The 15,646-nt window shown below is 40.8% G+C and overlaps 1 protein-coding gene across 4 annotated transcripts in view; it reads left to right on the plus strand.

Moving 5' to 3' along the window:
• Window positions 1-15,646, plus strand: part of MID2 (midline 2) — a 120,767-nt gene that overhangs the window by 16,120 nt on the left and 89,001 nt on the right. For all 4 annotated transcript variants that reach the window (XM_055438010.2, XM_055438011.2, XM_055438008.2 and 1 more), the window contains exon 3: window positions 13,108-13,203. In XM_055438010.2, the coding sequence (XP_055293985.1) occupies window positions 13,108-13,203 (96 nt within the window). The remainder of the gene's footprint in view (window positions 1-13,107; window positions 13,204-15,646) is intronic.

Genomic DNA, 15,646 nt, shown 5'->3' on the forward strand with positions numbered 1-15,646 from the left:
GATCGAACCCATATTCCCTGCATTGGCAGGCAGATTCTTTATCACTGAGCCACCAAGGAAGTCCAGTTTGTGCCTTTTGCTTTTTATTTACATTTAATATTTATAAATTTGTATGAAGTTTAATGCTTATCTGTTGATTTCACTCAAGTTGATATTCTCATTCATATCAAGACTGCAGAGGGCAATAATCTCATTGGCTTCAATTCTTAGAATCCTAAGACGGTTGGCCTTGGACTTGGTCCAGTTGAAGTCCTGTGATTTAAATTGGTATAAATGGAGTCTTTGTGCGGTTAAGCCATTTGGTCAAAGTCACAGAACTGGAACTCAGCTTCTAGAGCTAAGTTGAGTTAAATATCCTTTCTATTGTAGCCTGCTGTCACTTTGTTTTGGACTTAAATTTTTCCTATGAAATGTGATTTGAAACTTAAATTTATGCTCCAGCAACTGCACATTTCATGGGTCACAGATAAATAGTTAATAGCATCGAGGAAAAGGCATATTGTATAAACTTACAGCTTTTTAATAGCAAGAGATGGAAGCGGGGTTGCAGGAAGACTAGGGGATATTGAGAGGAGAGAACAATCTCTGCCAAATATTTGCAGGTGTTGGAACTATAATAAGGCATTGGCCTTGAGAAATATTCCAAACAGAAAAGTCTGTATCCATATGTACCAGTGAGATAACAAAAGACTGGATAGACCAAGCCTGTATCTACAGAACACCAGCTTTTTGAAAACATCCGAAAACATGAAAACATTGGATGATTGATTAGATATTTGGCATCACGCAGCTACAGTCCTTATCTCCAGGGATAGGTGTAAAACAAAAGTATTTTACCAAAAGATACTTTACTCTGTAACTAACCAGTAATTTGGGGAGTTAGGAAAGACCACATTTTGAATTGTTTCCCTTTAAATTTTTAGGAAATGTGCAGAAAATTCAGATTATAAATTAAGTGGAAACTTTTTTGCTCATTTTTAGACAGAGAGTGGAAACATATGAATCATTCCCAACTGTGTGGTTTGTTATGTTGTCTGGAACAACTTGGACTTTGAGGAGGGAGAGAGAAGTCGTGCTTGTGTGAGAGGGGGATGGGTGGGGTAGGGGTCACTTGGGTTTGGTGCCAAGAATAAAAGGATATTAATTCTCCACATTAAGCAGAGAGGAAGTCTGACGTTTAGGGTCACATATCCTCACTTCTTTGAGTTAATTTTAATTTAGAAAAGCATTTAGGATTATCCCCCTTAATCTGCTTGATTCTTCCTGAAGGAGAAAGGAGAAAGGTAGCTGTCAGAAGCTATAGGGTAGATGGCCTTGAGTGGACTCCCCTGGCCCTCAGAGGAGCACAGGAGTCCTACCCAAGGAGGGAAAAGGTTTTACTTCCTGGTCAGTGACCGATGCAGTATTTATTTGTAATTTTTTTCCTGGAGATTCATTGGTGGCATTTCTAACTACTCTTTTTGCACTAACCTCCCTGATTAAGATTAGTGGTCTCAAATATATATTTGTTCCATAAATAATAAACAGATCATGACATTTTAGATGAAAGGTCAGAAGAACCAGAAGCTAACCTGTCTTCTTAACATGTACTCAAAATGGGTTTGAGGATTTGGGATACTTAGTATCGTTTATTATCTTTATCTAATTGTCCAGTCTATCTAAATATCCTTCAGAAGGCTACCAGTGGTTTAATTAATTCTTTGATTTGACAGAGTAATTGTGTTCATGACAGTCATTACAGTTTAAGGCCTATCAGAGTATTTTTTCTATTCTCATTTCATCTACTATTCCATATATATATATATAAGCTTATGATATATGTTGCATTTCTATAAAAATGCTTCATATTTTAGAGTTTTCATTGTCACACGAGTTCTTCCGCTTAGAAAAATTGATCAGTTCAGTTCAGTTCAGTTGCTCAGTCGTGTCCGACTCTCCGCGACCCCATGAATCACAGAACGCCAGGCCTCTCTGTCCATCACCAACTCCCGGAGTACACTCAAACTCACAGATCTCACCTGGATATTCCAAGTCCTGTACAACTTGGTTCTCATGCTTGCTCACCTATCTTTTCCTCCTGCCACTCTCAAGCATGTTACCTTCACTGTCCAGTATAACCTCCTGACTATCTGATAAACATGCCACTCTCTTTTCTGACTCTTAACACTCACTCATACTGTTCTCTTGGCCTGCTTAGGAATCCTACCTACTGTTTAGTGCTCTATTGAAATCCCATAAAGCCACTCCAACACACCCCAATGATACCATAAATTCTTTGAGGCCAGGCACAGTGTCTTTTTGGAGCACACAATGACAACCCATTCCAGCATTCTTGCCTGGAGAATCTCATGAACAGAAGAGCCTGGTGGGCTACAGTCCATAGGAGTTGGACATGACTAAAGTGACTGAGAAGGCATGCACAGTGTCTTTTATTTCTCCAAAGTCTTCGTTTATGTCTAGCACACATAGTATAGGCTCAAGAAATCCAAATGAATTAAATCTTTGTAATGGATTTGCAGGAAGTATACCAGAATCTATAGCTTGTTTCCATACTCATAAGATATAAAGCTGTCTTGCCATCTTTAACAGTTAATAAGTCTAGGGGAAAAACTCTCCTGTGAGCTACTGATAATGATAAAAACCAGAGTGTTAGCAAAAGTGTGACATGTCCTTAATTTCAGGTACCTATCCATTTTGACTGCTGGATTTTCTAACTGCCTAACCCTAAGGTGACATTTGTATAAATCAGACGTGATTATTATAATTCTCTTTGAGAGTGATGTCTTCACATTTCCGTGCCCACAGCCTGCCAAAAATATAGCTGATGAAAACCAGGGGGAATAGAGGAATTTCCTGAAGGGAATAAACAAGTACATTTTCTTTTTCTTATTACATTTCCACAAATTCATTACTACAAATAATTCTTAAATGTAGTTACATTTACCTATCAGGGATCTTGTTGTTATAAAATATTACCTGGCACTAGAGTAAGATTTTTGCTATAGAAAGTAAAAGTTCCTTCCCCGCACTCCCTCCTCAACACACACCCACAGAGAAACAGAGACTGAGACAGAGAGAGCTAAAGATTGCCAGACAAAGAGAAGGGAGATGTGAGACTTGGAGAATGTTCAAAAGAAAACCACAGTGAGAGTTAAAAGGTTGGAAAATATGATATTCTAGAATCCTATCATAGTGGGTTATTTGTCCTTCTTCCTACTCAGCCACTCTGTCATCTGCCCACCCATTCTCACTCAGCTACCACCTTCTCCCAGTCGGTTGTCTACTCACCCACTTGACACCCACTTCTGTCTGCCAAAACAGATACCCTCTCAGCTTATCTACCAATGGATGTTTGTTTCTGAACCAGTATGAATAGCAGAGAAATAAGGAGAAATATCTTTATGAGAGACTGGGTTGAGAGAGGGCGTATTTGCATACATCTGTATATGTCACTATACACAAGTGTGTGTATCTCTGCATGGGTGGGTGGCTGAGAATTTAATTTGTGTGTATGTCTGTATATCTATAAATGTGCGTCACTCTGTGAAGAGGAGAGAGTGCCTGTGTTCATCTTCTGTGCGCTAATCTGTGGATAACTAGGGTATGAGGTAGTCGTGAGTATAGGGCAGGTTTTCTGTGGTCACCCTAAGGAGAATTAGGGCTTCAGTAGACCCTATCCTGAGACAAGGGATCGCCAATAAATGAGCTTCATGATGACACAAATCTTTAGGAGGACAGGGAGGGTCACCATAGTCGAAGGAACAGAAAGAATTGATTCTCACTTTCACGCACTTAGGTACTGAATCACACTAGCTAAATATTGATATTATAAGAGCAGAGCATTTGTGTCTAGATTTGCACTCTCTAAGGTACAGTGGTAGACGTGTGTGTATGAAAGTATTAGTCACTCAATCATGTCCAACTCTTTGTGACTCTATGGACTGTATCCCACCAGGCTCCTCTGTCCATGGGATTTTCCAGGCCAGAATACTGGAGTGGGTTGCCATTTCTTTTTCAGGGGACCTTCCCAACCCGGGGATTGAACCCAGGTCTCCCACGTTGCAGGCAGATTCTTTACTGTCTGAGCTGTAATATCTGTCATGGGGTTTTTCAGCTAAACCAGCCTTCATCTCACAAGCTTAAAATCATTCTTGCTTGTAGATCTGTAGTCTGTTAATTGTCTAAGACTTGCCCCTGACTACTTAGAATATGTATAAATCTGTACATGTTCTGTATGTGTGTGGGAGGGTAAAAAATGCATTTCATTCCATTTCTACTTGAACTGTGTGCTAAGACTCATTTGAATCACCTTTCTCGCCCTCCAATAATTATATTGATTCTCTGACTCTATTAATAGTAGTAACAGGCCCCTGTGTTGGAAGATGTTTTCTGTTGTTTCTCAGATTTGAGAGCAAGTTTAGCAAGTGGATATTCCAACTATCTGTACTCTTGAGTGAGTGAGTAAAAGTCGCTCAGTAGTGTCCAACTCTTTGCGACCCCAGGGACTATACAGTCCATGGAATTCTCCAGGCCAGAATACTGGAGTGGGATCTTCTCCCAACTCTCCAGGGGATCTTCCCAACCCAGGGATCAAACCCAGGTCTCCCGCGTTGCAGGTAGATTCTTTACCAGCTGAGCCACAAGGGAAGCCCGATCTGTGCTCTTATCTTTCTTTTTTTCTTTTATTTCTTTTGTCACAAGTCTCCTCTTCATCAACATCTGAAAGAGCTAACAATCATCAGTCTGAGAACCGCTTACAAAACATTGACTCCAAGATTGTTCTTGGGTGGATGAATCTCCTGTCTGTTATTATTGGGCAAAAGAACATATTACAGAATTTTCATATACACAAGGAAAGATTAAAGAAACAAGAATTATGAAACCCAAAGAAGTGAGGTTTAAAGGGGAAAATGTAATAATGACATTCAAGTTCATGAAGCGTTGATATATGAGGTAATGTCTTGTTCTTTATCTTCCCTGAAGATGGATCAGACAAGAACTTAAACTGTAGCCCCAGGGATTTAGCTCTGGGGCTCCTTCATTCATTTAAAAAGCAATTAATGAACATGCATTTTGTTTATTTAAAATGAAAGTGTTACACGTTCAGTCTTGTCTGACTCTTTGCGACCCCATGGACTAGAGCCCACCAGGCTCCTCTGTCTATGGTATTCTCCAGGCAAGAATACTGGAGTGGGTTGCCATTTCCTTCTCCAGGGGATCTTCCCAACCCAGAGATTGAACCTGGGTCTCCTGAATTGTAGAGAGATGCTTTATGATCTGAGCCACCAAGGAAGCCAGTCCATGGGGTTGGAAAGAGGCTCAGACACAACTGAGAAATTTCACTTCACTTAATAAAAAAATGGGGCTTCCCTGGTGACTCAGACAGTAAAGAATATGTCTGAGCAAGAAACCCGGGTTTGATCCCTGGGTCTTTAGATCATTGTAGTAGGATCTAGAGACATGGGAAATAAGGCACAGTACCTGCACTGAGGAACTTTGAGCTCAATGAGGGAGATAAATAAGGACATCTCTTAATTCAGTATGGTAAGTGCCATGACAGAGGTTTGCACAGGGTGCTCTGAAGCACAGAGGAAAGGTTGGTGAAAGGAAGTCACTAAGCTAAAAGCAGGAATCATAAATGATTTTTTTGGAGAAGAGGGCCAATTGGAGAGAAACTGAAGAAAGAATTGACAGGACTTGGAGAACGATTACAGTGCTTATAGATGATGGAGGGAAAGAATTAAAAAGTGATTTTTGAGGAGGAGATGTCTTGAAGAGTGGTGGTATTGGACATAGAAATAGAGAAATTAGAAAGGAGCTAGTGGTTTTGGGGGTTGACTTGACTTCAGATTTGAGTTTATGTGATTGATCATGGATCACTTAATATTCACTCACTCATCAAACATTTACCAAACACCTATTAGGTGCCAAGCACTAGAAGAGGTGTTGGGGTTCCGGTGATAAACACGACACAGACCCAACCCTGGTGGAGTGCTCAACTTAGTGTGGGGAGGCAGACAAGTGAGAACACAGTGACAAGACTGTGGTGAGTGATAGTGGAGGCACTGAGGGGCGGGGTCGGGGGAGAGTGTGAGACTACATAGGAGGGGCAACAAAAGAGACTTCAGGTGGCATTTTGGACCCCCAGTTGGGGGACAAGGTTGAGGTTAGGGGCAAGGAGTGTTGTAGTCCAGAGAAAATGTTTGTTCAAATATCTGGTGGAGGTTGAGCATGGAGCTCTCTCAAAACTGAAAGGGCAAATGTTCTAGGAGTTGACATTCAGGCCTTTGCGGTGGCTGAAAGATCGGGGCCAGAGCCATAGGTTTGAGGGTCTTTAGCGTGGAGGGAGAAGCATGCAGTAGTGGGCTGAATGAGAGCCGAGGAGCAAGCCCTGAATCACCCTTCTTGTCTAGAAGGAAGACAGCAGAGGAAAGGCAACAAATGAAGGAGAAGGGGGAGGATGTGTATGAAGAGGCAGGAACCAAAAAAGAATCATGCAAGTGGAAGAGAGTAGCGAGGCCTCCGGGAAAGTACAATTCCTTTGGTTAGTATTATCAAAGTAAACACTAGATTTAGGTTTTCAGTACAGGTTTTCTTTTAGAAGGTCCAAATCATAATTTACACATTTAAACTAGAGACTTAACCAGAATACACCCCTGAAGAGACGAAAAAGACAGGAGTGTGTAGCTTGTAGATTGTGTAGAATTTCTGATAAGGAGACTGGGACAGGGTGCATCTTTGCTGGATGGTTTTAGGACCCATGAGAAGACGAGGGCTGGCCACCTGTTTCACCTGGCTTGAAGACCAGTCTGCTGGTTCCCAAGAAACCCTCAGGGAGAGCAGATCTCATACCCCTAGTTTGTCACCTGCCTCTCATTCTGGGACAAAGCCTGTGTCTATACAACAGCAAATAAATGTTTGGGGAAGAAATAAATTCAGGCATAAGGGTGTGGGCTTCAGTTTGTGGACCAGATGGTGTGTTCTGCTGTTGAAAGGCCATATGTAATTGATACATAAAGTGACAGACTGAAGCAAAAGCAAAGTAAGTATTTTAAGACAAGCAGTTAAAAAAAGAAGGCAGAATGTGACCCTAAAAGTGTGCTAAGATTTTGGCTACTGGCTTTTGGAAGAGCTGGGAACATCAATGAATAGACAGGATGTCAAAAAAGAGCTTGTCAAAGAATAGCAATGGGGTCACTGGCTCCAAGTATTTTTAAAGATGAAGTTGCCTGCTGTCAATTGGGAAGGCTGAGGCTTAGGGTGGGTTGGCCTTTCTTCCATTCACTTCTGTCTGCAACCTCCAAGGTTCAGTTCCCACATCAAAACAGTGGGGATCTTGTCTAGGTTTAGATAATATTTGCCTTGTACCTTGTAGAAAGCAAGAGAGAATTCTGTGGCATTCAGTGGCAATAAAACATGTTTCAATAGAACAAAGACAAAGGCTTTGCCCATTTCTAGGCTTCAAGACTTGCTGTGTCAGGTGGGTGTATATAGGTGTGCTCATATATGTGTGAATACATGTGCCTTCCCGGAGCATGACAGATGAAGATCACAGTCAAGTGTGTGCCGTAAGGGGACTCTCTGATTTTAATGAAGAGCTGTGGCTAGATTTCTTGAGTGAAGCAATGATAAAGTTATTTGAAATAACCTATTTCTAAAGAAGTGAAAAAAAAACCCAACAATTATTTGAGAGGGTTAGTGAAGCCATTTCTTTTTATGGGAAGCTGTCTGGAAGAAGAATAGCTCGTGCCTGGCTTTCTCAGAAATAGCAAAGCATTTTCCTCTTTGGGAAGGGTATAACAAAACACAAACAGGCCAAGTCTATATGACACAAATGAGGTGGAACTTGGGTAAAAATGTAATCAGTGTAGACTGCCAATTAAGCTAACTTGGGCCTTTTAAAATCTCAGTTATGCAAATCAGCCCAGTCTTCCCCTCACTTTGTGCCATTTAGACACATGTACAGTTTTGAGAGAGCTCTAACAATGTAGTCACTTGGAAGTGTGGAGGGGGCAGGTTGTGTCACAGTTTCATAGCTAAATGGCTTCTCTAAGCCTCAGGGAAGCACAGAAGGGGCCAGAGGTAACCTCCTGCAGCAGGAAATGGGAGCTTCATCCTGCTCTCCCTGCCAACCTCCTGTCCCGTTTCCTCCAGCTGATATCTCCATTCCAATCTCCCCTGCCACTTGGGCCCACTCATTATCGTAGATAAAACTGCACTAACTAGGCTTAGGCAGAGGGAACCTGGCCCAGTCACTAAGTGGACTACATGAGAAAAGATCAACAGCAACACAACAACAACAAAGAGACATGCACACATCCACATGTACACACCCACCCCCCCCACACACATCCTTTTAGTTTACTTAGCGTATAGCCATGATAATTACTTGGCCAAATCAATGAAATCATTCAAAACTAGAGTGGCGCAGAATTTCTAGTTGCAAATGATTCGTTAGGGCTAGGCATGATAAGGAAGGGTGAGGAAATGGACTGCATAATTGCTTCACTTCTTTGCTTCCCTTTGCATATGTTCATTATTGAGAATCAATTCCAGTTTGAGAGGAGGCTTTAATTCCCAGTAAATGAATAGGAAGTGAGTAAGTAAATGTTCGGTATTTCCCTCGAATTATGTCTCGTAATGTAAGAAAACAGTGGCAAAAAGCCATCAACAGATGGTGTTTTCATTAGCCAAAGATTTATTTTTCCAAGCACTTTCATATTAATGAAGTAAGGTTGAAATTAGAGTCATCTTGTCAGTTCTAGTTCTGGGTTGATAAAATGTGCTGGCATTTGGCAAATTGCTAGGGGGTGGGCAGAGCGAAATAACCATTTGCTATTATGTTGTGATGGTAACCCAAGGTCTATAGTCTAATCAGACCCCACATTATATGTTCAGCCCTAATTTTTGTTTTCAGTGGCTTTACAGAAGCTGTGAGTCTCAGTTGTGAGCCATAAATGAGGAACACACGGCAGGGATTAGGCCTGCTCTACACTATGAATTATTTATAAGATATCAGTTTCATGACAAGTGTTGCAACAGGTTTCATGCATTTGTTAGGAAACATTCTCCCCTTGGAATCCCATGTTTGAAAGAAAACACAGTACAGTTGAAACAGATTTCTAACATTATATCTGCTCTGAGTTCATCAATCTACACTATATTTACCTAATATGTCAATAGAGTCATTTGTGATACATGGAATGTCCACTGATCTAGGAATCTGGACCACTCTGCCTGGGGAAATCACAAACTGATTGTATCCATTACCCATGCCTACTCTCTAACTTGAGCTGGACCTTTTCATCAAACTACAGCTCCATCATATTCACCTTATGGCTCAATTTTTGAAGAGGAGTCTAGACTTGTAGCCTCTACATCATCACTATTGACATAGTAACTCTGCACAGTTTGGCACTTGCTTCCAAAACTCTGCTGAAACTCCTTTTTCAAAGGTCACCAGTGACCTCTAATTAGCAAATCCAGCTGCTTTTTATCAGGCCTCATATTTCTTGCCCTCTCTGCATATTTGAGAGTGACAAATCCTTTCTTGAAACACGTTTCTCTTGATTATCCTCTTAGCTTGGCCCATATCTGCATTACCAACTGCTTTGCATATTGCAAGTTTCCTCCTGACCAGTGCCCCTGCTCCCAGGTCTTCTTGTTTTAGTCTGCCCCACATAGGTTGATCTCATAAATGCAGCCCTGATTATGTCATTGTCTTGCTCAAAAGCCTTTGATAAACCCCTACTGCTTTAAAAAACAAGTACAGACTCCTCACCTAGACATTTAAGACCTTCATAACAGGGCCTCAATCTCCATTTCCAGCCTTGTGCCCCACTATTTTCTTATACCCTCTGTTCTAGTCAAACTCAACTCTATTCCCTGGATATGTCCTATACTTTATTCCCTTTTATTTTGCTCATGCTGTTCCTTGTGCCTGGAATGCCCTGCCCTCCTTCATCTCTATTAAAATCCTGCTTATCCTTCAAGACCCATCTTAATTTTTTTATATTCACATAATATATATCCTCTGTATATTTACATGACACCCAAAGAAATCAACATGAATCAACACTAATGAATATCCTATGATAGCTAATATAGTAGCCTTCATAGTACTAATAAAATACGTATCAGTTTTAACTTAGTACCAGCACATATTGTAAAGCAATTATCCTCCAATTAAAGAAATATCAGGGACTTCCCTGGTGGTCCAGTGGCTGAGACTCCATGAGCCCAATGCAGGAGGCTAGAGTTTGGTCCCTGGTTGGGGAACTAAGATCCTACATGCCTGCAGCAAAGAGTTCGTGTGCTGCAGCAAGACCTGGTGCAGCCAAATAAACAAATAAAAATAAATATATAAAAAATATCAACCCCCCAAAATTTAACTTAGTAATATCCATTATAAGGCTTTTGAAAATATTAACTACTTCAAAGTAAGTCCTAGGGCCCATATTTAAAACTTAGTTGTCATGAATGTCCATTGATTCATTCTTTCAATTCTTTCACACAGTATATGTGGACTATATGCCCCTCAGGCAGAGGGGTTGCAACGAAGACCAAATCAGACAAAACTCCCCTTCAGGGAGATGAAATTACACTTTAGAGCAGAAGAGGGACAATAAACAAGCACCAACAGCTATCTAAGTATAAATTATGATAAGTACCATGAATAAATAAATCCGTCACCATCCAGTTGAAAATAATTTGAGTCCACAGGTCTGGGTAAGAGTCTCAGGGTGGACAATTATGGGGGATCTATGTTCTGATGTTAGGGGCCTAGACTTCAGTGCTGACAGAGGAAATCAACAGGCCCCCAATATGGGCCATAAGAATGCTTTTTACATAGAAAACATTGCCCTTCTATAAAAACACTCTAAAGTACTTGGTGAAATTAATCACCTTTTTAAAAAAAACAACTGTTTTTTTATATTAGAGTACAGCCAATTAACAATGTTGTGATAGTTTCAGATGTCCAGCAGAGTGACTCAGCCATACATATACATATATTCATTCTCCTCCAAATTCCCTTTCCATCCAGGCTGACACATGACATTGAGCAGAGTTCCCTGTGCTATACAGTAGGACCTTGTTGGTTATCCATTTAATATATAGAAGTGTGTACCTGTGCATCCCAAACTCCCTAACTATCCCTTCCCTCTACCCTTTCCCCTTGGGAAGCATAAATTCATTCTCTAAGTCTGTGAGTCTATGTCTTGTAAATGAGTTCATTTGTATCTTTTTTTTTTTTAAATTTCATGTGTAAGGATATCATATAATAGACCCATCTTAACTTCATCTCCTCTTTATTCCTGAAATCAAAGCACCTTGAATAGAGTGGGTACTCAATACCTTCTGTATTAAATACAAATGAAATACCTTTTGTATTAAGTCTCTGAACTGCCATCTCTTTCCTTTGTCCTGATATCTCCTTTGCTTAGAACTCACATCCAGATCAACAATTGTGGGCCTTCGTGTTTTCCTTTTTCTCTCTTCCTTTTTCCTTGCTAAGGGGAAGACCACAGATTGAGATGGTGGTGGAGTTAAGGAAGGCCAGGAGAGACACAGTGCTTGAGCCAAGAAAAATGGAACAAATGTTGAAAACTCACTCCCAGGGGAATAGAGCCAGCGAGCCCAAGAGAGATCTGGCAAGAAGCAGGGATTAAGCTGATTCTCGTAATCCAGATTAAGGACAAGTGAGATCAGATTACCTGTCCTAGCAATACATATATCCATGGGAATACTCACCTGGGATAGATTCGTGGGACAGTGTCATGGATACTAAGGAACCACAGCTACCTAGCAGAGAAGAAAGGGGCCAAGTACACGAGTCCCCTCCCCTTTTCCCCACTCTTCCTTGCCCCCTCTTCCCTGCCCCTGCCCAAAACATGAACTTTGAACAACTATGAACTGTAGGAACAATTAAGACAGCAATGAAGCAATGGGCACGACCAAGGGAAGGCATGCTATGCTAGCAGAATAAAGGCCCGGAAGTTGGGATATTACATTTGGAACAGACTTTGTTGGGATGGTGAGTGATAGAGAAATGGTTATTGGGGCAGGTCCTGGAAGAGAAGCAGCCACCAGAGCTGAAGACTTGAAAATGAAGAATAATTTTTAAAAAATCCTATTATTAATCTAGAGTGAATAACATTCTGTTTTTGTTTTCCCACAGGAGGAATGGAAGAGAGTAGCATGGTCAACTGAAAATATGCTAGGAGGTCTTAGTACTGCTGTAACCATGTTGTAATAAACAGATTTGCAAAGAATCTATGTCCCAATAAATGATAGTAAGCAATGGATGCCCTGTCTTGATATAGCCAGTCTTTGCAGTTCAAAGTCTGGCATTTCTATAGGCTCGCTTAGTGCCAAAAGAGGGAAGCTGTGAGACAGAAAGCTAGATTCTGATGAATTTCACACTTAAAATACCATCTTTTTTTTCTGAAAGAACCTACTGATAAATATAAAGTGTTATCACCAAAGACAAAAAAAATATCATGGAATACTGAGGCAAAACTGTATTTGATGACTAGGGACCTGGGTTCCAGTCTTAGCTTTGCTGCATGCTAGTTTTATGACTGGGCAAAGCACTTTAACCCTACTCTGCAGCCCATTTCTCTCATCTGTAAAATGCTGACATGATTATTAAATAATATGTATGAAATTGCCTCAAGTAGTGTCTGACAAGTAGTAGCTGTTCAATTAGTTATAGTTTTCTTAGTCAACTCACCTGTGAAAAAGAGAATAAAACCTGTTTTCCCTATGTCACAGGATTACTCTGAGGGAAAAATGAGATATTGACTCTGAGATACATTTAAAAATTTAGAAATATTATAGAGAACATACAGTTGCTTTAAAGTCATTAAATTCCTGCATCCTCAAAGTCATGAATGTAATTTTTTCCCGAAAAATGGCAATCTGGAGCAAAGGTACAGCATTATTAATCAGCACCTAGAATAGTGCTTGGCCCATACGCAATGAATCTTTGAAATAATTGTTGACTGACTGATAGCCACATGATACTGGGTCTCAAACTCATCAAACATTTCTTCTTTCTCCCTCCTCTTCCCTGATTCCCTCTGGCTTCGTATTTGGCAATGGCAGCAAACTCTGGAGATGAACCTCACCAACCTGGTTAAGCGCAACAGTGAACTAGAAAATCAAATGGCCAAGCTAATACAGATCTGCCAGCAGGTTGAGGTACGTAACAGAAACATTTGTCATTCTTTCAAAGAACCCGGATCCAGTGATCCTTTTGGGGGGATTTGTTTTGCCAGAGTATGGCTCTGTCATTTGGAGTGAAAGGCTTAATGAGAATTCTGCTGCTGCTGCTGCTAAGTCGCTTCAGTCATGTCCGACTCTGTGCGACCCCATAGACGGCAGCCCACCAGGCTCCCCCGTCCCTGGGATTCTCCAGGCAAGAACACTGGAGTGGGTTGCCATTTCCTTCTCCAATGCATGAAAGTGAAAAGAGAAAGTAAAGTTGCTCAGTCGTGTTTGACTTTTCGCGACCCCATGGACTGCAGCCTACCAGGGTCCTCCGTCCATGGGATTTTCCAGGCAAGAGTACTGGAGTGGGGTGCCAATTGCCTTTTAGTCAAAAGGCCGAGCATGAGAATTCTAAGAAATCTAATTCCTTCAAGATGCATGTTCCAAGAAAAGTGGCAAATAGCTATTATTTAAAAGAGAATAATAAGTGGTAGTGGTGAGTGGAGGGGAAGATATCAGCCCAAGGGGCAATGCTGTCTCTTCTTCCAATAGCAGGTGGTATGAGAATCCAGCATAAAGTGTGTTTCTTTCTTCATCAGACTGGACATCATAACTCCTTAAAGAGATTGCTGGAGAGTAAGAAAAGTTGGGAACCCGAGGTCCTTGGGGGTGGAGTGAGGTTTGTTCAATGCAATATTATTTCTGTTAAAAATATGATCAGAATTGCTTCTCTTCTTCCTAGCCCCTTCTCCCTTCTTTTTCATGCACCTTACCTGGTCCTCACTCATCACATTTCCATTTCTTGTCATCAACAAATGGTATCTATGTTAAAGTTATCTGTGAATTCTCGTGTATTACACAATATAAGGTTTTCCAAGAGTGTTATCTACATCAAATCTCAGAACAAAGCTTATGAGAGGAGTTGACCTCTTCATAAGTGGATGTAGAAGAAAGATGCTTTTTCTCTCTTCTTCTCAAGAGCCTGAAACTTCAGCCATAGCATTTGGTTTTGTGTTGATTTTCTTGACGAGGTGCCGGTAGAGCTTAAAGTGTAGACAGGGTTGGGTAAAATATTATAGGACTCCTTGTGGGCAGTGGTTGGGTAAAAATGTTTCTATTTACAACCTGATACTCTAGTTCTAGGGTTTCCCTTGTAGCTCAGATGGTAAAGAATCTGTCTGCAATGCAGGAGACCTGGGTTCGATTCCTGGGTCGGGAAGATACCCTGGAGAAGGAAATGGCAACCCACTCCAGTATTCTTGCCTGGAGAATCCCATGAACAGAGGAGCCTGGCAGGCTATGGGTCACGAAGAGTCGGACACAACTTGGTGACCAAAACCACCACCACCACTCTAGTTCTAGTCTTACTTATATCAGAGAAAATGTAATGGTTGAAGTTTATTTTAAGCAATAAAATAACTTTATTAATATCTCATCTCTTAATCCCCCCTGAGGATTCCTATTTAAAAGAATGTGAAAATTCTTCTTACGAAAGAATCAGAAAGGCAAAGAATCTTATATGAGTAACCACTCCTGATTGTTTGGATATCTTAAAGTACTGGGTTTCTTAAAGTAGGTTGTTCTTGTAGGATGAGCATACCATAGCAATTTAATCACTGCTGGGTACTCCATTCGTGGAAGAGAGTGGTCCCGAATGTAGGGTACATAGGATACTGGTTAAATTCAGGTGTGAAATTGTGGAATGGGGGGCGGATTTAGGAAGAAGTATAAGGAGTGGAAAGAAAAAATACTGGAATTTAAGTTGGAAAATGACTCTGTCATTAACTGGTAGTATGATCTTGGGTGAGTCATCTAGCCTTTCAACTTCAGTGTCCTTACCTATAAAATGAGGGATTGAACTGAATACATGACCTTCACTGTCTGTTCCAAAGGCATGATTCTGTGAATAGTTACTTTATTCTTTTCTTTTTCTCTTCAGTCTCATCCTTTCCAAGAGGGGAGAAGCAAAACAGAAGGCATTTTAGAGTGGTTTTCAGCTAATCAGAATCCCTTTCTGTTCCACTCTATCAAAGCTTCTGATTATGCTGTTAGATTACAGTATAAGAAATCCACACTGGTGAAGAGACAAGGAAGTATTGTGAGCAGGAGACAAGAAAAGGAATCCCTTTGGTTTCGAATTTGCATGATTGAGGGTGGGGTTACAGTTCATAGTGAATAAAACATGGTTAGAAATTATAATCATCGCTTCCTCATTCTCATCAAAAAGTTATTTAAGTAGAGAGCAAGTTGTAGTCAAATTAGCAAAGTAAGCAGTTTCTTTTCATTGCTTATTCACTTTAGCACTGCTCTAACATCTTATTACACACCCCTCCCCCCACCTCCGGAAGCTTATCGCTCTGGCCAGCCTCACCCAAACATAGCCCTGTTCTAACCTTTCCCAGCCCATTGCACCAATCAAACCTGTATAATTCAG

The sequence above is a fragment of the Moschus berezovskii genome, chromosome X, assembly GCF_049115385.1.
Source record: "Moschus berezovskii isolate FMDL1 chromosome X, NW_MosBer_1.0, whole genome shotgun sequence".
Lineage (NCBI taxonomy): Eukaryota > Metazoa > Chordata > Mammalia > Artiodactyla > Moschidae > Moschus > Moschus berezovskii.